This window comes from Nilaparvata lugens, chromosome 14, assembly GCF_014356525.2.
Source record: "Nilaparvata lugens isolate BPH chromosome 14, ASM1435652v1, whole genome shotgun sequence".
NCBI lineage: Eukaryota > Metazoa > Arthropoda > Insecta > Hemiptera > Delphacidae > Nilaparvata > Nilaparvata lugens.
This window is the reverse complement of record NC_052517.1, coordinates 18,316,091-18,339,224: the sequence shown is the minus strand read 5'-3', so window position 1 is coordinate 18,339,224 and position 23,134 is coordinate 18,316,091. Positions and strand designations below refer to the sequence as shown.

The 23,134-nt window shown below is 34.4% G+C and overlaps 1 protein-coding gene across 1 annotated transcript in view; it reads right to left on the bottom strand.

The window, feature by feature from the left end:
* LOC111059365 (histone-lysine N-methyltransferase SETDB1) overlaps positions 1 to 14,088 on the bottom strand; it is a 74,069-nt gene extending 59,981 nt beyond the window's left edge. The window contains exons 1-7 of the mRNA XM_039441190.1: positions 13,934 to 14,088; positions 13,088 to 13,378; positions 11,338 to 11,600; positions 7,663 to 7,818; positions 5,176 to 5,296; positions 3,500 to 3,649; positions 2,057 to 2,154 (exon numbers count right to left, since the gene is read on the bottom strand). Of these exons, the coding sequence (XP_039297124.1) occupies positions 2,057 to 2,154; positions 3,500 to 3,649; positions 5,176 to 5,296; positions 7,663 to 7,818; positions 11,338 to 11,600; positions 13,088 to 13,340 (1,041 nt within the window). The 5' untranslated portion in view covers positions 13,341 to 13,378; positions 13,934 to 14,088. The remainder of the gene's footprint in view (positions 1 to 2,056; positions 2,155 to 3,499; positions 3,650 to 5,175; positions 5,297 to 7,662; positions 7,819 to 11,337; positions 11,601 to 13,087; positions 13,379 to 13,933) is intronic.
* Positions 14,089 to 23,134: the final 9,046 nt, after the last annotated feature.

The window sequence follows — 23,134 nt, the reverse complement described above, 5'->3', positions numbered from 1 at the left end:
GGAAGAAGAGGAAGAGGGAGAAGAAGATACAAAATGTTGGACGACATGAAGGAGGGGATGAGGGGGATGAGCTACTATGCAACGAAGCGACTGGCAGAGAATAGAAGAGAGTGGAGGGCTGCTGCCATATAGAAGGACCTGCTTACGAGCAGAAAACTACAGACAGACAGTTCCATATTTTTGTAAAATGTATGAATTTAGGGCTACTTTCTTGTATTTATAGAATAGAATCATAGTACCCTTTAAAATTAATAGAATATTGAAAATCTGGTGTGGTACACTCACACAACTTTCCTTGTACATTGATCTGTAAGCCTCATTAACGAGGATAATTTAGGGAATAACATTATGCCGATTGGCGGCTAAATAATTAAAACTACGATTATACTATTGTGATTGTGTTCAGAGTACATTTTCCTTTGCTTGAATTATGAAATTTGAGGATTTTTAAAGTTGTCAAAACAGCTGTTCTTAACAAAATATCGACATGTGTTCTTTTGAATAAACTGCTCTACCTACCGACCTCACGCACGAGAAGGAGGTTACAAAGTAAATTTCTCAAGGATGGGGTGGACCCCTTGTTAATTTCTCAGGGAGGAGACGCATGCCAGTTAATAGAGCTGATATGTAACTATACAGGGTATGAATTTGAAAAAAATCGGTCGTCATTTTTGAGAAAATCGTGATAGAAATTTAACAAAATTCATTCTTCTCAGGAATATTACGGAGCTCCTGCAATTTTCCCAGAAATGAGACTCATGTCAGTTGATAGGGCTTATAAATAGTTATCTAGGGTATAAATTTGAATAAAATCGTTAGAGCCGTTTTCGAGAAAACCGTGAAAAACATGGTTTTTTAGCCATAATCCGCCATTTTGAATTGAATTTTATTGAATTTCTTATTGTCGGATCCTAATGGTATAAGGACCTTAAGTTTAAAATTTCAAGTTAATCGGTTGATTAGGAATGGAGTTATCGTGTTCACAGACACACAGACACCCACAGACCAACACCCAAAAATCATGTTTTTGGACTCAGGGGGACCTTGAAACGTATAGAAAACATGAAATTGGGGAACCTTAAATTTTTTTGGAAAGCAATACTTTCCTTACCTATGGTAATAGGGCAAGGAAAGTAAAAACAATAATACAAATTGTAACGTAGCTACTAGTTTTGGTGATCACACCATGGTCAGGTTATACTTTCCAATGAAAACAGCAGCCCAGTCTTGATTTTTATAACCTGACGTTGGTGTGATCACCGAAACTAGTAGCTACGTTACAATTTGTACTAGTAGTTCTGTGAACAGTAGACCTCACGCAGTATTCTCATCCACAAGTACCTGATTGAAACCATAGACCTTATGGGAATACAGCAATAGACTGGCTTCTCCACACATCTGTGTAATCACTTGTCAGCTGATTTATGATGAATAATTCTATAGTCTGATTTTTACTCTAATATTGGCGTATGAAGGAGGCTCCTTTTTCGTTTTATATTATTCTTGACTTAAAACAGCTGGAGCCAGAAAATTAGCTTTCCAAAACGGGGCGTAGTCGCATTTTTTATAACAGTAGTCGCAGTTTTAATTTTCTCATTTCTATAATTTGAAACGTTTTTCCTTGACGAAATTAAACATTTCTAAATAACTCAAAATAGCTGAAACTTTACACTATTTTATGTTGTGTTTAATTTTCTAGTTTTTTGAAATATAATTCAAACGTGACTATGACAATCACTGCGACTACGCCCCGTTTCGGAAAGCCAATTTTCTGACTCCAGCTGTTTAAAGTCTAGAACTCAGCCAAATCCCGAGCTCGGAAACCGACCCATAAGCCCGGTTGCACAAAAGCCGGTTGAATTTTAATCGTCATTAATTTCAAGAGAACCAATCAGAGAAGGCTTTCTTAAAATACGGTTTCTCTGATTGGTTCTTGTGGAATTATCCACGATTAAAATTCAACCGGCTCTTGTGCAACCGGCACGTATAGTCTGTTTCTTTGTCCTTAAGTTCATTGTGAATGATAAATAAATAAGTAAAAAATATATTTATTTACCACAATTTCAGGTACGCCAATTTGGTAGAACGCATTCAGACTCTTCTCCAAGCTGGTGAATACTTTAGAAAATCTTTCATCATATTCCTTTATCGTCTCTGAAAACAAAAGCAAATCTATGATATAATAAAGGAAAGAATTGGCTCAAACACGTAGGGGATAGGAAATTCACGAATGACGCATCATCACGTCTCAACTACTCAACTCATTAACTTTGAAATTCGGCATATTGATTCTCAATTTACCGAGGATGGTTATAGGCATATTCTAAATTCTTCGAGTTTTCAGTAGGTCAAGTTTTCAGTTTGTCAAGTTTTTAAAATGGACCCTGGCGGAACACGGGTTACCTGTTAGTCTATAATACTGAGGCCCGGTTGCACAACAGCCGGTTAAATTTTAACCGTGATTAATTTCACGAGAACCAATCAGAGAAGGCGTTTTTGAAAAGACGGCTTCTCTGATTGGTTCTCGTGGAATTAATCACGGTTAAAATTTAACCGGCTGTTGTGCAACCGGGCCTGTGTAGTGCCAAACGTTCCAATTCTCCTCATGTATTATTTAATATCGGGGACCGAGCTTCGCTCTGGAGTACAAAAGCATAAAAAAATTATTACGAAAGAGGAAATTATAATAACATTCATACACATAAAATGACAGTAAATTGAGAAACAATGACAGTGAATTACAGTAAATTGAGAATTTACTGTGAAATCACAGTAAATTGAGATTAAATCCCAGAGGAATGCAAAAATTTCCCTCACAAAGTCCTAGTTGCACAAAAGCCGGTTACATTTTAATCATGATTAACTTCACGTGAACCAAATCAAGGAAGACCATTTCAAAAAGATGGATCTACTGGAAAATTAATCAGGATTGAAAATAACCCGGCTTTTTTGCAACCGGCACTAAGTACCTGATTGAATGATTACAAAAGTTCAACACCTGAGTCATAATTTCGATACAGTCCCACACACATGAACTCGCTCACTCACTTCCATCACCAATAGACGACGAAATAGTTATTATCAGCTGTTTTTCCAAGGATGAATGATAATTATCCTTTTAATGTCCTTCAGCTAGTTTTTCCAGGGATGAGACCTAAAGTGCGAGTAATGCCCCCATTTGCGAGTAATGCCATTTTCGTATAATGCCCCCATACCAGAAAGTAAAATAGTCAACAAACTCAAATTTAATAAAATTAAATTTAACTCAATTGAAATAAATTTATTAAAACGAATTAATAAGTAAACTCCTGCAGTAACAAGAGTTGATGAATGGCGTTTTTGAAAAGACGGCTTCTCTGATTGGTTCTCGTGGAATTAATCACGGTTAAAATTTAACCGGCTGTTGTGCAAACGGCACATAGTCCACAGAAAAATGTAGAACTGTTAATCTGACAGGAGAATTATTTTCTATGTTTTTCATTACAGTTTTTTCACTCACCTGCCATTTTTGCACCTTCCTGCTTCAAAAAATCGACATTCTGTTTTTCCTGTTCACCAATATCGAATTTTCCCATCACTTCTTTCATAAAATTGTCCAATAAGTCGTTATTGTTGATAATGTTTGAGACCTCCTCATCTAATTCCATCTCTGAAAAAGAAAATTGAAAAAATTCATGTGAGGTTCGTACAGACTTATGCGCCACAAAAATCAACTAGTGAGTCCACGTTAGAATGATAGTGAAGAAAGATAGCAGAACAACGTTGCCGATCCTCTGTCTTGTCAATGCCTTCTATAGATGGTAGCTGATACAGGTTTATTAATGTCATATTAACTGTCCATTCTCATTTAAAATAATCAATTATATTTTATTAAGCTAGAAATTATTATATTTTTCAATAATTTAATAATGAATTTTCATAATTAAGATGATATATTTTGTAAATGAATTATTAATTCTACATTGTTAAAAGACGATCTGGCAACAGAGCAAAGCGAGAAAGAGATAGCGCTATCTGCTTTGTTGAATGATAGACAAGGATAGCAATACCATTGCTAATCAAACGCTGCCATTATAACATGGACCTCACTATATTTTATTTTATTTAATAATCAGAATTACACAACTTATAGAAAAGTTATTACACAACTTACACAACTTATTATCATTATTACCGTATTATTGATATTTTTTAATACATTATTGGTATTATTGATATTTCGTCTTATATTATTGATATTCGATATTAAACCGCATTTAATGAATACAGCTCAAACTGTGTACGACATGTCAAATATATCAAATATAGGTTCAATCGATCAATCAACTTATTTAGCCTGGCAATACAGTAGTACATAAGGCTACGTCACAAAATATTTTATAAAATTACAATACATAATGAAATCATAATTAGGTCAAAATACATAATTGACCGAGCGAAATGAGGTATAAGATTCAAGTCGACGGTTTGTCATTTCTCTTTATGTTTAAATGTTTATATGTTGCGCATTTACGGCAAAACGCGCTAATAGATTTTCATGAAATTTGACAGGTATTTTCCTTTTTTAATTGCGTGTCGACGTATATACAAGGTTTTTGGAAATTTTGCATTTCAAGGATGATATAAAAGGAAGAAGGAGCCTCCTTCATATGCCAATATTGGAGTAAAAATCAGACTATAGAATTATTCATCATAAATCAGCTGACAAGTGATTACACAGATGTGTAGAGAAGCCAGTCTATTGCTGTATTTCCATAATGTATATAGTTTCAATCAGGTACTTGTGGATAGGAATACTGCGTGAGGTCTATTGTTCACAGAACTACTAGTAGAGTAAAAATCAGACTATAGAATTATTCATCATAAATCAGCTGACAAGTGAATACACAGATGTGTGGAGAAGCCAGTCTATTGCTGTATTTTCATAAGGTCTATAGTTTCAATCAGGTACTTGTGGATGAGAATACTGCGTGAGGTCTACTGTTCACAGAACTACTAGTAGACTAAAAATCAGTCTATAGAATTATTCATCATAAATCAGCTGACAAATGATTACACAGAAGTGTAGAGAAGCCAGTCTATTGCTGTATTTCCATAACGTCTATAGTTTCAATCAGGTATTTGTGGATGAGCATACTGCGTGAGGTCTACTGTTCACAGAGCTACTAGTTTTACCTTCTCCTCCAGAATCATCTTCCTGTTCGTCATCGGAGTCATCAAGGAGAACAATGTCACTTCTAGGTGGAAATTTGGCCGAAAAAATTGGTTTATTCTGTTTCAGCAAGCTTGTTAGTTCCTGAAAAAAGAAACAAATTCATACTTCAAATACAGAAGAATTGCAAAATAAGCCTCATTTAGACTTTTAGAGCCGGTTTCCAAACTCGGGATTTAGCTAAGTTCTAGACATTAAACAGCTGGAGTCAGAAAATTAGCTATCCGAAACGGGGCGTAGTCGCAGCTTCTATAACAGTAGTCGTCGTTTTTATTTTCTCATTTCTATAATTGGAAACGTTTTTCCTTGACGAAATTAGACATTCCTAAATAATTCAAAATAGCTGAAACGTTACACTATTTTCTCTTTATTTTATTTTGTGTTCAATTTTCTAGATTTTTGAAATTTAATTCAAACGTGACTATGACAATGACTGCGACTACGCCCCGTTTCGGAAAGCCAATTTTCTGACTCCAGCTGTTTAAAGTCTAGGACTTGGCTAAATCCCGTCCTCGGAAACCGGCCCTAATTTTCAATTTTAATTTTATTGATGTCATGCATTGTACAATAATACAGTATTGACACAAGTCAAATACATAGTCACAATGGTAAATTACATTGTAAAAAATATTGAGATATTTAAATAACAAGAAATAATTCAATTCGCTGCCAAGATGGCAAGAATCACATCATTTTAAAAATGTCCCAATTCAAAAAATTATACTGTAAAAGGATTTTTCGATCAGCCAATCCTTCAACTTAATCTTTAACAAAACTTCAGAGTCAATCTCAGATATAACAGGTGGGAGAGAGTTCAATATTTTCCTGCTCATGTGATCAGGACTCCTTGGAAAAAAGACGTTCTATGATCATCTAGTCTTAGAGCATTCCTAGACCTCGTGTTGTACCCGTGTATATCTGATCCTCTAGCCCAGGAAGATCTATGTTTGAGTCCATATAGTGCAGTATGTATAGACAGGGAAGCGTCAGAATTCTTGCACTTTGGAACAGTGGCCTGCAAGGGGTTCGTGGAGGTTTCCCCAGCATCATCCTGACCACTCGCTTCTGTGCCTTGAACACTCTGACAATTCCAGCTGATGAGCCCCAGAAGATCAAGCCGTAGGTCAGTAGCGGTTGAAAGTAACCATAATAAGCCGAAAATACTACTTTCTTGTTCAGACTCGTCGTTAATCTTGATATCGCAAATGTTGCCCTACTAAGTCGCTTCACGACCTCGACACTAATAATTAACAACATATTTTATTAACAAAATATTATCAACACTAATAAGGCAATAGCCTGTTTTTTCTTTAATTATTGATAAATTTATTTTTGATTTCAGCAAGCATGTTTCCGTTTCGGAAAGCCAATTTTCTGACTCCAGCTGTACAAAGTCTAGGACTTGGCTAAATCCCGTCCTCGGAAACCGGGTCTTATCAACATTAATAAGGCAATAGCCTGTTTTTTCTTTAATTATTGATAAATTTATTTTTGTTTTCAGCAAGCATGTTTCCGTTTCGGAAAGCCAATTTTCTGACTCCAGCTGTTTAAAGTCTAGGACTTAACTAAATCCCGAGCTCGGAAACCGGCCCTTATCAACACTAATAAGGCAATAGCCTGTTTTTTCTTTAATTATTGATAAATTTATTTTTGTTTTCAGCAAGCATGTTTCCGTTTCGGAAAGCCATCATTTTTCTGACTCCAGCTGTTCAAAGTCTAGAACTTTGCTAAATTCCGAGCTCGGAAACTGGCCTTAAATTATATTCATAATTATATTCATGAATAAAAATACACATCTATTTACTCAACGCAATGTCACTTACAATTTAAGACCAGCAAGTGTAAGTGCTTACAGTATAAATTTCACTGCATTGACAACCAGCAATCATCAGTTCAAGTTCCAGAGCGATAAGCTAATAAATAGGATACCAGACGATTTCATTAGGGATAAAATTACAAGTAATAAATTAAATAAAATAAGATCCTGGGTAAAAGAGAATAACTTTTTTAAAATCGAAAAATAAATTATTATAATTATGACTTGTTTTTAACACGCTCAGTTTAAACTTGGTTTTTTTGATTACCTAAAAGATTTTTTTTTTATTATTATAATTTCTATATTACCTATTTCTATTATTGGGCTTGTTGATTTTTGATTCGAGAATTGATTTTGTGTGTTTATTTATACATATTTTTGGTTTTTGGTTTACTATCTTTTGGTTTGTATTTTAGAATATTATCACGGCAAATGTACCAATAATTTAAAGAATATTTTCGAACTCGTGGCTGGAGCTCAAGGCTTCTTTTTCCAGCCACACCAATGTATATTAGTTGATAAGTGTTATTTTGTAAATTTCTAGTGAATTGGTAAATAAATAAATAAATAAAATAAAAAAATAAAAAAAATGAATAAAATTTATGAAATATTAAAAATTTTGTCAAAAACTAACCTGAAAATGGTTATCGGCAGTATCTCGGCATGCTTTGCATACAAGCTGCTTGGGACGTGGCTTCAAACTGTAGAATGTGAAGATGTGAGATTCATGGCATACTTGCATGTCGACACCAGATTTACATCCGGTGTTTAAACATTTCCTCCGGTTTGCCTAAGCAATAAAAACAGAAGAACATCAGGTATATATACAAGCTCGCAGAAAAATTGGAAATGCATGTCACTAATAGTATCTTAAGGTGCGTACAGACTGTCGCTCTGCTCCGCAACCGAACGTCACTCCAGCAGAGCGATTGATGATCGACCGTTGAGCAACAGTGGTTCGACCGGGGAACGAGAGAAGATCTAACATCTTCCGTAACGTTCATGATGGGTGCGTGGGCGGTGCGACTGTGGTTCGATATGGTGGTACGAGGGAGGTACGAGGGCGGTACGAGGGAGGAGCGTGCTCGGTGCGGGTTGGAAGCACGAATATGTGTACGCAGCTTGACGTCACAAGAACGGGAAGGGCCCTTTTGCAGGCGAGAATGATGTTTCTAGTCGAGGCGTCAGCCGAGACTAGAATATCATTCGAGCTGTAAAAAACATTGGCCCATATGAATAAAACCAGAGCAAATGCTCATGAGCAAAAGCATGCAGCATAAGGTTTTGCTCATGAGCAAAAGGTGGAAGCAAAAGCATTTGCTCATTTTTATATGAATAAGCTTTACCTTATACTCTTACCTTATGCTCCTGAACTCTGGAGCAAATGCTCACGTATTTTTAAGATTTTTCATCAGCTGATTCGCTTTTGTAGCCTTACTTTGTTTTTATAGCTCACGGAAGCGCTAAATATGCAAGTAGGGTGCACCGCTTGTGTTTGCGTCGTCTGCTCTGTTCTCTATTCATAAATAGAGTTTTAGGTTAGTTGAGTTTAGAATTTTGAAATAATAGCGTGAAAAAATGTCATCTCTATAATCTTCAGCATATTCTTATTTCTTATAATCGTCTACACTCTCATCTTCTTAAATGCCTATTTCCTATTTTGTGATGGCTATCTTTATAACAGCTAGGTTCAGCTATCTTTTGTATTTATTCTTTTGTAGGGATAATGGTGATATATATCATGGTTAAATCTAAAAAGAGTTTTATAGTTCTCAACTATTGGTTGTGATCGTATCTGGTATAGTTTCCTTTTCCTCATACGAATTAGTTGAGCCATTTTACTATGAGCAAAAGTCGATGAGCGCATACGATGTCGTATGAGCAAATGCTCAAACTATTTTTTTGATTAGCATGAGCAAAAGGTTTTGCTCACGTTTATTCATAGAGAATGAAACAAATGCTCAATATTTTAGAAGTATAAGCAAATGCTCAACTTTATTCATATGGCCCAGTCACGTCCAAGTAACGTACACTATTTTCTGTCATAATAATCTAAAGAAGAATAATTGAGAAATAGAAAACATTACCTGCTTGTGCTGACATTACTACATGCATTCTATAAACATAACCTAGTTTACAAATTCCGTATCAGGATTTTTGTGGAAGTGGACAAAACTTCCACCTGGAGTGCTGAAGGTGTTTTTTGCAGCAGTTTTGCTGTTCCTATTTCGGAGCCAAGAAACAAACTCAACTGTAAAGAGAACATATGGTTTCATTACAGTCGAGTATGCTGTAATGAGAATCATATGTTTATTTGTTCTGCAAACAGCTGTTTACCGGCTTGATTTCATGCATGGAAAACAGCTGAGATTGAGTGACTATGACAAAATAGTTATTTGTGCAACTAGTGCGCAAAGTGACAGTTTGCTGCACCGAAAGAAACGTTTTCGCCACACTGCACAGAAAGCAGCTGTTTTCCAGTCCCTACGTAGATCTGAAAGACCTTGTTTGCAGACGACGTCAGAAAAGGGTTTCTTTTCCGGGCTAGGCCAGAAAGTTGTCTCTTTCCAGCCGCTTATGGCTGGAAACAACGCGCTAATTATTATTAATAAGTCATCCGCTAGATCGGGCGAGTGTCCACTTTCATAATAAGCTGAAGTCGCCATGATTTTAGTTCCAGTTTCGAATCAAACTAATTCGCTTCGCAACCAGTTTTATTCAATTATTTATTGTTGATTAGTGCATTCCGAATTTTCAAAAATGCTTGAAGATGACTGTGGTATTCCAAGTGAAATTTTAAAAGAATCTGAAATCCTGACTGCAAATCTTCTACCACTAAAATCAAGAGATAGGTACGATAGCTTAACGAGTATTCTTTATTTTGTATTCTTTATTTATTTTGTCAGCAATACCTGTAGTGTGGCGAAAAATATCGTTCGCACCACGGGCAAAAATGTTTTTCCAGCTCTCAATCTTTTCTAGTCCTCGGCCTACGGCCTCGGACTTGAAAACCGATTTCGAGCTGGAAAAATCTCATTTTCTGCTCTAGGTGCGAAATATACTATTACGCCCGAGCCGTAGGCGAGGGTGGAATGGCTTCTTGAGTGCAGCAGAGGAACTTTGCGCACGTATTTCACATTAAGTTTTTCCTACAGTTACCATTGAATATGAAAAGTGGGTAATTATTGGTAAAATTGCCTGAAATGCATCAAATGTTTTTCTGTGTAATTTTATTATTGATAAAAACCTTAATTTATTGTCAAATTGAATAAAAATGTTGTCCTTGGTTATAATATATAATGTAATAATTAGCGCGTTGTGCTTCGTTGCACGTCTGCTCACTATAGCAGCCCAGTCACTGTTACCAACTTCATTTTGATTTTGCTGCACTGTTGCTCCATATAACCTACTAAGTATTTTGCGTTGCCATGTTGCAAATCTGGAGTGCAGAAAAATTTTTCCCGCACTAGAGCGGAAAAGTGATTCTTTGCGTTCTGTAATCAGTGCAGCAATGGCCACTTTTCAACGTAACTGTAGGAAAAGATATGAATCTGAGTATCCTTTGAAATTATTTCGTCACGACATGTTTCGGCTACTAATGCAATTTTCAAGTGATTTCAAATCACTACATGTAGTAAAGAAATAATTTAAATATTTCAGTAGGCCTACTATAGATTGGAAAAGTCACTCAACAGTCACATAGTTATTTGCAATAGTATCTTACGTCACATGGACGGGAAGGGGCCTTTTGCAGGCGAGAATGATGTTTCTAAACGCCTCGACTAGAATATAATTCGAGCACTGCAAAAGACATTCACGTCCAAGTAACATACACTATTTTTTGTCATATTAATCTGAAAAAAAATAGTTGAGAAATAGAAAACATTACCTGTTTGTGATGAAGTTATTACATGCATTATATAAACATAACCTACTTTAAACTAGCTTTTAGAAACGGGGCGTAGTCGTAGTCAAAGTTGAAATTAAATTAAAACTACAAAAATGAACATAAAAGTGAGTGTAAAGTTTCAGCTATTTTGAATTAGTTAGAGCTGTTGGCAAGGGAAAACGTATCCAATTATAGAAATGAGAAAATAAAGATTAGGTCAATCATAAAAACTGCGACTACGCCCCGTTTCGGAAAGCCAATTTTCTGACTCCAGCTGTTTAAAGTCTAGAACTTGACTGAATCCTGCGCCCTAAAAATTCGGAATGCCCGACCGCTCTCTATGTGCAAAAACAGATGAATTCCAATTTATCAATTCACCAAAAATTTAATTAGTTATAAAATTGAGAAAATTTAGGTTACCTGTATTTCAGAGTTCAAATCTTCCTCTACTCCTTTTTCCTCTTCATCCTCCTCTAATGTTATTACTTCCTTATCATCCATTTCTTTCTCCTTCGTTTTCTCTTGCGTAATCTCTTCCACGTTCCTGATTGTCACTCCCTCTCTTTGCATTGTCTTTCCATCTTTTTTCGGCGTGTATACTTCTTTTGTTTCCTTTACCTCTTCTTTTTCTTCTTCCACATCATCTTTGCTGTCTGAGATTGTCGGTTTCGCAGCGGGGTCTCCTGAAAAAATTACAATTATCATTATTATGATTCTATCTTGCATCCAATTACACAGTAACAATGATAATTTATTTATTTATCACATAGTGTACAAATACTTAACATGAGGAAAGTCACAACAGGCTTATGCCCAAAACTTTCTTTGAAGTTCTAGGTTTTAAAGAAAAAGCATAGATAAAATTCAATCACCCGCCATTTTGGATAAAAGTATCATAGAACATTTTTATTGATGTCATCTATCTCGTTTTGAAGAGGCCTTTAAAATGATGTACCACACAATGGGTGTCTATATTTGAAATATTCGAGTTACAAACCCTTATGAGGGGTTGAAATTCAGTTGTAAGTCAAAAGGTAGTAGTATTTGACCAATAACTTATCCTGAGTTACAGTATTATATATTATCTACAACAGTCTCCAAGTTATTGAAGGGTTCCCATACATATGACTCACTCTGTATATCTAAATGTTGATTTACACTTCTTGGGGCTGATTATTCAAACACAATAAAAAATTATGAAATGCCTTTTATTTTACTGCAACACTACTATTTTCAACTCTTCAAGAGCAATTTTGAATGGTTTATCATGTTTTCTAAAGGTTGATATTGATGTAAGATATCGAAACATGGAATAAATAAAAGTTTGAATCTCCATATTAGTTGAAGTATACCAAAAATGAAAATCTGGTGTGGCGCACTCACACAACTTTCCTTGCCGCTATGAAAATTAATCACCAGACGCTAGTGTTCACGCGCATCTCAAGTCTACTATTCAAAGAACTGAACCAGCTGGTGACAGGACAATAACGCTGTGGACACACGAGGTTTGACGCTATCTCTTCATAGTGAATGATTTAATAGAATCAACAGTTGCCAACAGTTTGCAATTGAATAATGACATTTTCTCAAATACCGAGCTCATTTTCAACTTTAGGTGAAAATGTTACTGAACATTAATTGTAAAGATTCTTATGCTCAATCTTTTCCACTTAAAATTTTTTGTTCAAATTGTATCTGAAGCCTGATAATTGGGAATCTAAAATCAAACTTTGCATAGATGGGGGGAGCTCCTGAAATTTTTACAGATATAGGACTTGAGGCAGTTGATAGAGCTTATCAATGACTATTTTAGGTATAAATTTGATCAAAATCGTTGGAGCCTTTTCTGAGAAAATCGCGAAAACCCCTGTTTTTGACAACATTTTCGCCATTTTATCCGCCATCTTGGATTGCATTTGATCGAAATTGTTCGTGTCGGATCCTTATATTGGAAGGACCTTAAGTTCCTAATCAAGTCATTCCGTTAATTGGGAGATGAGATATCGTGTACACAGACACACATACAAACCAATACCCAAAAACCACTTTTTTGGACTCAGGGGACCTTAAAACGTACAGAAATTTAGAAATTGGGATACCTTAATTTTTTAGGAAAGCAATACTTTACTTAACTATGGTAATAAGGCTAGAAAAGTATAAAAATACTAACCTTTCTCAATTTTCGATTCTGATTTGGATGGAGAAACATCCATTTCTCCATCAACGTTTCCAACTTCCTTTCCTTCTTTCAACGATTTCACATCATCTTCACTATCTTCATCCATGAGTAAGTTTATTATTTCTATTGCTTTCTTATCGTCAATATTTTTGTTTTCATGATCATTTTTCGATTTTTTTGCCGGCAATGGCGTAGAATCTTCATCGGAATCAATTTCCATAATCTCGTTGTCCGGCGAAGCCATTTTGAATCAATATTTCTTTACATAACAGAAACAATACCCTGAAACAAATAATTTACTTGAAAATTGATTTGTAACAATATTTTGGCGACGATGATATATTCGTGATTTAACATTACTGAAAGAGCAATTTTATTAGCAAACCCTTGCACACTTAGTGTCATGGCGGCAGAAGCTAACCTGCCCTAAGAGATACCTAAACTTTAAATTGCTTCAAATAAATTATAATTATAAAAATAAATTCAAGAAAAGTTAGTGATTTTACAGTAAAATGTTTTTATAATCAGCTATTTGTTTAAGTAAAGTTACCAATAGATATTTATAACTGATTAAAACGTGGACCGGTTGAAACTAACCTACAACTTACATCAAAGGTAACGATTTCAATAGCATGTTAATCTAAAAAGAAAAATAAAACTACAAAATTACAATCAATGTTGAAATATGATATTTAACAACAAATTATTATTAACTATTTATTTTATAAAGATTTTTGTACTGTAAATTTGTTTATGTACAGTATTTAAAACTGCAATGAATCAGTTGGAAAAAATTATATTATGTAAGTATTGAAATAGTTTAAATATTGCACTGACCTTTATGAAAATAATCTTAAAAATAGAATGAAAATACACTGTACATTTTAAAATGAAGATATAAAACCAAATTCAAAATATCAAAAATGTTCCAGTGCAAAGAGCAACAATTCAACGATACAACATACAACTCTGTTGCTGTTTTACAACTGTCTACAATACCAACTGCCTGAGGCCTCGAGGTAGCGAGAAAAAATATCCCCAGGAGTTTTCAATATTAATAATACGTTGTAGTAGATAGTTATTAGATGAAAACAATTTATATAATGATGCACAATTATCAAGGGTTCAAATATTATAAAGATCGATGAAGTGAAATTATTCTTGAATCAGCGCTGTTACGTTGGTGTTACGGGTATCTCAATGTGACGCAGCGGGAGTTTTAAATCACAAGAGTGCAACATCTACAGTGTTATAAAATCTAGTTTAAATATTAAAAAAAACACTATAAGCTCTGAATAAAGAAGTCATATTCTGCATAAAAATATCCGTGTAGCTGAATTGTGCAAACTTTTAATATACCTTATTCATAAAATCCTATATGATTGGATAGATTGAAATTGAAAACTCTGCTTCAACTGTGTTGCGAAAATTGAATTTAGCATGCTTGAAAAGATTGACATTTAGCAATACTGATATTTTGTTCACATTCCAACTTTTTTAATCAGCTAATATTTTTTAAACTGCTATCATTCTTATTGACCGAAAGAAGTGAGGTCTAAGATTCAAGTCGACGGTTTGGCATTTCTCTTAATGTTTAAATGTTTATATGTTTATATGTTGCGCATTTACGGCGAAACGCGGTCATAGGTTTTCATGAAATTTGACAGGTATGTTCCTTTTTAAATTGCGCGTCGACGTATATACAAGGTTTTTAGAAATTTTGCATTTCAAGGATAATATAAAAGGAAAAAGGAGCCTCCTTCATACGCCAATATTAGAGTAAAAATCTGGTGTGGCGCACTCACACAACTTTCCTTGCCGTTATTAGCATTGATCAACTGACGCTAGTGTTCCCGCGCATCACAAGTCTACTCTTATAAACAAAGATGTAAGCCAGCTGGTGACAGGACAATAACGCTGGAGACATACGAAGTCTGATATCTCTTCATAGTGAATGATTTAATAGAATCAACAGTTGCCAACAGTTTGCAATTGGATAATCACATTTTCTCGAATTTCGAGCTTAATTTCAATTTTAGGTGAAAATGTTATTCAACATTAATTGTAGAGCTTTTTATGCTCAATCTTTCCCACTTGAAATTTTTTGTTTAAATTGTATCTGAAGCCTGATAATTGGGAATCTGAAATCCAACTTTGCATAGATGGGGCGGAGCTCCTGAAATTTTTACAGATATGGGACTTGTGGCAGTTGATAGAGATTATCAATGACTATTCCAGGTATGAATTTAATCAAAATCGTTGGAGCCGTTTTCGAGAAAATCGCGAAAAACCCTGTTTTTGCCATTTTAGCCGCCATCTTGAATTGCATTTGATCGAAATTGTTCGTGTCGGATCCTTATACTGTAAGGACCTTAAGTTCCAAATTTCAAGTCATTCCGATAATTGGGAGATGAGATATCGTGTACACAGACAGACGCACATACACTCATACACACACACACACACACACACACACACACACACACACACACACACACACACACACACACACACACACACACACATACAGACCAATACCCAAAAACCACTTTTTCGGACTCAGGGGACCTTGTTGAAACGTATAGAAATGTAGAAATTGGGGTACCTTAATTTTTTTCGGAAAGCAATACTTTCCTTACCTATGGTAGTAGGGAAAGGAAAGTAAAAATCAGACTATAGAATTATTCATCATAAATCAGCTGACAAGTGATTACACAGATGTGTGGAGAAGCCAGTCTATTACTGTATTTGTATAAGGTCTATAGTTTCAATCAAAGACCTTAAAGAGGTATGCATCTTTAAGCTGGGTTTACACCAAAGTTATAACAAAATGTTAATAACTCAATCCTTATAGATTCAATTAGATTGAAAGGAAGTTGACAAACACACATCTTCATCATGTGTATGATAAGTATGTTCAATCTAATTATAATCTATAAGGATTGAGTTATCAACTTTTTGTCAATAAATTTTGTCTAATCGCAGCTTTAAGGTCTTTGGTTTCAATATTTTGTTTTGCAGTCATGGTATTATTATGCGTGCCCAGTAGTATCAATATTGTCACATTCGAAAAAACTAATTTAATAGGTGATTAAAAATGAACAAATGAACTAGATAATGCTGAAGGAATTATAATATTTTTGATTGTAAAAAATTAATTTTCATCAGATAGAAAGATTATCAAGGAACTGGATGAATTATATCATATGGAATACAAATTCAAACGTGAACTGAGTTTGTTAACATTTAAAACAAGTGACATCAGGTACGGTACTTGTGGATGAGAATACTGCGCGAGGTCTACTGTTCACAGAACTACTAGTAAATAACATAATATCGCTTTCAATTTACTACAGTAGCAGCTGATAGCTCTAAGTATATAAAAGGCTATCGCAGTAGGAACTCATTTTCAACTTGTTTTACGGTAGCCTACTACTTTAGGAAACTAAAGCTGCAGCGTTTACAACCAAAGTTATTAACAAAATGTTTATTTATCCATTCTAGGCCTTCTCAAGCTTACCTTTTCAACTAATTTTGGGCTAGTCGGTGTGAGTGAAGAATTGTTTTTTCCTACAGTTACCTTGAAAAGTGACCACCATTCCTTCACTGATCACAGAACGCAAAGAATCACTTTTCCGCTCTAGTGCGCAAAGTACTACTTTGCATACTCTTAATACTTTGCGTATTATCTTGCAGCCATCCCTATCAGCTGTTGACATAGTTGGCGTGTATTTTGAATGAGAATTTGTTCCATCTACATTTTTTCTGATTTTCAAATAAATAAATATGAGAAATCATTAAATTATACATTTTGAATATTATTCATTATTCCAAATAATATTTTTTTAATTCATAAATTGATTGGTTGAAAAATTATTTAGAAATTAGGATTCACTCAAAATTATTCAAATTTTCAAATTAATTGGATTAATATAATTTTTAATTTGAATAAATTATCGATAATTAATTTTCAATTGGATTATCAAGTTTAAAAAATCTGGTGTGGCGCACTCACACAACTTTCCTTGCCGTTATGAAGATTGATCACCTGACGCTAGTGTTCCCGTGCATCTCAAGTATACTATTCAAAGATTTGAGCCAGCTGGTGACAGGGCAATAATGCTGGAGACACACATGAGGTCTGCTATCTCTTCATAGTGACTAATTTAATAGAATCAACAATAATTTGCAATTGAATAATCACATTTTCTCGAATTTAAAGCTTATTTTCAATGTTAAGTGAAAATGTTACTGAACATTGATTGTAGAGATTTCCATTCTCAATCTACTCCACTTGATTTTTTTTGTTTAAATTGTATCTAAAGGCTGATAATTTAATTGGGAATCTAAAATCAAACTTTGCATTGATGGGGTGGAGCTCCTGAAATTTTTACAGATATGGGACTTGTGGCAGTTGATAGAGCTTATCGATGACTATTTAAAATCACGAAAAACCCTGTTTTTGACAAAATTTTCGCCATTTTAGCCGCCATCTTGAATTGCATTAGATCGAAATTGTTCGTGTCGGATCCTTATAGTGAAAGGACCTTAAGTTCCAAATTTCAAGTCATTCCGTTAATTGGGAGATGAGATATCATGTACACAGACGCACATACACTCATACACACACACACACACACACACACACACACACACACACACACACAGACCAATACCCAAAACCACTTTTTTGGACACAGGGGACCTTGAAACGTATAGAAATTTAGAAATTGGGGTACCTTAATTTTTTTCGGAAAGCAATACTTTCCTTACCTATGGTAATAGGGCAAGGAAAGTAAAAAATTAATTAAAGTTGTTATCAATAACGAAATTATACAGACAAACATTTGATGGATTTCAGCCATCATTTTACCCATAATTGACCACTTCTCATATTCAATGGTAACTGTAGGAAAAATTTAATGTGAAACACATGAGCAAAGTTCCTCTGCTGCACCACAAAGTAGGAGAACATACTTTTACTTCTTCTCTGTCCCAACCCATAAGAGCAAGCGCCGCTGGTGTCAGGCTGATGAAGCTCCTCCTCATGAGTGAAATGCATTCCTCAATACTCCAACAAAAGTAAGTGTTTTTTCAAATAATTACAAGTAACACAGTGTCTGAACTTCAACAAAGTTATTATATAATGTTTTGTCATGGAAAGCAACTTCAATAAAAATTTAATATTGAAAATTGAAACAAAAGTGAACTAATAGAATATTTTTTTTTTATTCTTTATGAAATGTGGAAGAGTACTAGTTTTGGGCCTAGCCTGTTGTCGAACCCAATCATACTAGTAGTTCTGTGAACAGTAGACCTCGCGCGGTAGTTTTGGCGAGATATCGGTAAGAAAACGGCTAATGGCTGTTGGAGTTGGTGTATCAAAAATTCTAACATCAGCCCTAGTTCAAAGCAGAGAAAGTTCGAGAGACAATACTATGTTTTATTTTTGTTATTAATTGCATGCGTTATTGCACACAATCAATAGTTCATTTATTTATTTATTCACAATGGAGACAACAGGTTTCCCCAAATATGTCTCCTTACAATAAAAATTGTACAGATACAAATGAAAAAAGAAAAATAATGATAAAAATAATACAAACTTTTGCAATAATAAATAATACAAACAACAAAAATACCACCTAATTCAAAAATGAAAAATACAAAGATTTCAAATACTTATGAAAAAAAGTAAAAATTAAAGAAAATTAAAAATTTCAAAACTTATAAAAATTAAAGAATATAATAACAAATAATGAACAAGAATTTTATCAATAGAATGAATAACATTTAAGTTATTACTGAATTACATCCCAAATGCACATCCACACTGATACACCAACATACTATTTATTTGATCAGATTATGCTTACACAAGATTTAATTATCAATATCGGGGTACCGAGCTTCGCTCGTTATTTATTTGATAAACAGAGCACAATTCTGTTCAAAATGATTTGGGAAGTACAAACAGGCACAGCCCAAAACTGTTTCTTCACCGAATTTTGATTTGTACACTATACATGGTCCAAAAAGTAGGTTATGTTTCATACACTTGGGATTCAGGTCCAATTTTCAGTCAAAATATTTAAAAACAGAAAAATTCTAATTCAGATTGTTTACAAACCAAAACTGTTTCTTCACCGAATTTTGATTTGTACACTATACATGGTCCAAAAAGTAGGTTATGTTTCATACACTTGGGATTCAGGTCCAATTTTCAGTCAAAATATTTAAAAACAGAAAAGTTCTAATTCAGATTGTTTACAAACCAAATTGAATAACAAAATAACACTCACTATTCACTTAAAACTGTAAAATAATGATTAACTTTGAATATTATGATATACTCTAGTTTAGTCTAGGGCCACACAAGCGCACATAGTGCGTCCGTTGCAAGTTACTTTTTGCGGCCGTCGCCAATGACACCACACGAGCGTTGAGTGTGGTGCATCAACGTCAGTTGGCTTTACGCAATTGAACCAGATGAAGCAATAGCTTTTGCATGTCTCGACGTGCGTTGTAGCATTTCTGCGCAGTTCAAAAATCACCGTCCCTTACGACTTCCGTTACTTGGTACGCAAGTGCCTTGTGTGTTGTCACCAATTCACTTCTATTTATTTCTACAACGGACGTCAAAAAGTAAGTTGCAGCGGACGCACTTTGTGCACTCGTGTGGCCCTAGCCTCAGAGTGATAAACCATGTCATGTCAACAAATCAGATTATTTTGATAGAGTCTATTAAAATTTCTAGATAATATTTCTTGCGAGATACGGTAAGCTGTTTGAATGATTACACAGCTGATCTCCCACACAGGCACACGCATCTTCTGTTATCGACAGCCAACGAAATCTTTTCTTCCAAGGATGGATTATCCTTTTAATGTCATTCAGAGAGTTTTTCCAGGGATGAGACCTAGTGCAATCGAATCTTTATATTATAAACCTACTATGTTCTGAATTTCGTGAGAATCGTTAGAGCCGTTTTCAAGATCCGGTGAAATACAAACTTATAAACATCTAAACATATAAACAGAAATTGCTCGTTTAATAGTATAGGATTAATATTGTATCAGATATGTTGGGGGGAATTGAATTACAGCTTTCTATCTTAGGTGATGGTAACAGAAAATTGTTAACAGTTGTCTTATCATTTCCACTCACTTTATAACATGAATGTCACTTTATTATAATATCCTGTTTTCATAATTTATATGGTTGTAGATTTCGTATTGTTCCAATACATTGAGTTTTCTGCTTTTTTGTGAGATATGGAGGATTTCAAGATTGGTGGCGATGTCGGTGTATGTGTGGTTTGTTGATATAATATGGACAGCAAAGTTTGAGTGGCTATGTGGTTTATTAATGGCTCTGATGTGCTCTTTGTATCTTGTCTGAAAGTCACGTCCAGTCTGTCCAATATACAGTTTACTACAATCATTACATTCCAATTTATAGATGCTTGGTTGCTCAAATCTCTGTTTGTTTGTTTGGTAATTTTGAAAATGTTTTCTCAGTGAATTTGTTGTTTTAAAGGCAATATTCTGTATTTGAGTTTCCTAAAAGATGATGCTACTTTCTGTGTTTTTTTGTTGTAGTATGTGAGTGTGATGGATTTTTGGTAATTTTCCATACTATTTTTGGATGATGATTTTGTTCTTATTTTGTGGAGTAGGTTGTCGACTAGAGTGGATGAGTATCCATTTTGTTGGGCAATGAATTTGATCGTGTTGAGCTCTTGATTATAATCAAATTGTGTCATGGGGATATTCAATAGTCTGTTGATCATGTGGTGGAAAGCTGCAAGTTTATGTGGGGTTGGGTGGTTGGAGGTATTGTGGATTACTGTGTCAGTTGTGGTAGGTTTATATTTTACATGTTTTGAAAGTATGGGTTTGTTTAAATATGGTGATGTCCAAGAAATTGATTGTAGGTACTATTGTTTTCCAATTCTATGGTGAAGTGCAAGTTTGGGTGTATTTTGTTCAGTGTGGAGTGAAATATTTCAGTTTGTCTGGTGTTTCCTTTGTATAAAATGAAAATATCATCAATTTCATTGATATGTTCAGGTGGTGTATTATTCTGTTCTTGCATTGTTTTAAGGAATTTGGAATAAGGAATTTAGATATGTTGATGATATTTTCATTTTGGTTTGGTGATGTTGTTAGATTTCATCTGCCATCCATTCTTCACTATCAGCTTTTTCGTAGTAGTCACGCTGGCAGTGTTTGAATCTTGGCGCGCTTCCGCTGCCAACTTTATTTTGATCAGCTGACTTGTTATTTGTTCTTGTTTTTCGCCATTCTATCTTAATTATATCTTTAGAATGCATTGCATATTTTTTTAAAGGTTTTTGTCGATTATCCTAATTAGGTTGTTTTCAGGTCTAAACTTTTATGGCTTGTTTTTTGGTTTTGCATTGTACAATACTGCTTTAACCCCTGCTTCGTCACTCATAAACTTGTTTTCTTGTTTGTTCGTCTTCACTCCAACTCACTTTGTCCAGGGATTATGTAGCTCTGCATTCTTCAAGTTTTGAAACCGTCTTTTGCACTCAATTTCAATCTTCAGATCACTTTTCAAATGTTATGAAGTGTCTACAATCAAATCAACAATCAATCTTGAGTTTTAAACTTTGAAGTCTTAAATTTTCATAACTTTCAATTCATTGCATTGCAACTACGTGTTTCATGTCTACTCAAGTGTTTTTTCCAAGTTACTTTGGACTCAGGTTTCAATGATTTCAATCAAATTGCATCTCTCAAACATTCGTTCTGCAATTTGTAACATGTTTAAATTTGGGTAGATGAAAAGCCCTAACAGAAATAATAAGGTCTAAAAATAAAGTAATGGGCTAATATCGCCAAGCAGATAATAATCAAGATAAGATAGCATCAGCTTGTTCTGGCTAAGTGGTACAAGAACTTAAAAAGGATTTGAAGGAAGTTTATTACTCATAAATATTTATTTATAAAATATTTGAAGATTGAGGTTAGATAGATGTATTCACAGATCGGACCTAGAGATCGATCAACCGAAGAACGTAGAATCTGACCAAAACCCCTTGGCAGAGCTTTATTGCATTCGGATGGTGTGCAATGTGAAAAAACACCCGTCCACGTGGCTAATTATTAGTTAGCATGGAATTAATATTATATATATAATATTAACTAGCATGCAAAGAGCATAAATAAAAAACCAAATAAAAATAATTTAATGTATTCAGGAAATAGAGTTACCAGGCGCATGAATACCTAATAAAATTTGCATGCACCAATAGTAAAACGGCAGTTAATAGGCGGCAACTGTAGGCCAATTTAAAATATTTATATATATTTATATAAATGTACTAGTTTTCGTGTAAAAATTTGTGTAATCTATGTTATCAATATGGCTCGAATGCAAAGAAATTATTAATCATATAATCTAAGCAATATTTTGGCATTTTTTGTAAGATCTATTTGAATTTAATGGCGGAGGATTGAGATATTTAAATTTTATGCTAATTTGAAAGTCGGAAAGAGGATCTGTAAAACTTGAGAAGGAAGAACCAGCACTCGCCAGCCAGATGCCACCATAAGAGGACCCCAAATATTTTAGAGCGAAGTACCTTACTAATGATTTGTAAAAGTTAAAGTTAAAGTAAATTATTAAATTTCTTAAGAAGACTTCGTGATGCTATTGTGAAGCAGAAGTCATTTTTCATTTTAATTAAATTTATAACCCCTTGGAGGAGACGATTCCGGCTACCATATTCCCGGACCGCATGGAGTTGGATCGACATCGGCGGCTTACAAGAAGATTTTCGACACGTGAGTGATTTAAATTTGAATTTAGTGATGGGCGCCCTAGTGCTTCGAAATAATCTGATGATCAAAGCTAGCTCGCCGAAAGGGTTATTATAAATTAAGAAATTAATAAGAGTAATACTTGCGCAAGTAAAAAATTAGTATTAAAGGTATTTAATTGAAAGAAAAAATATATAGATCAATATTTTAGAAATTTCTGTTTAATCAAAGAAGTACGAAATCTAGG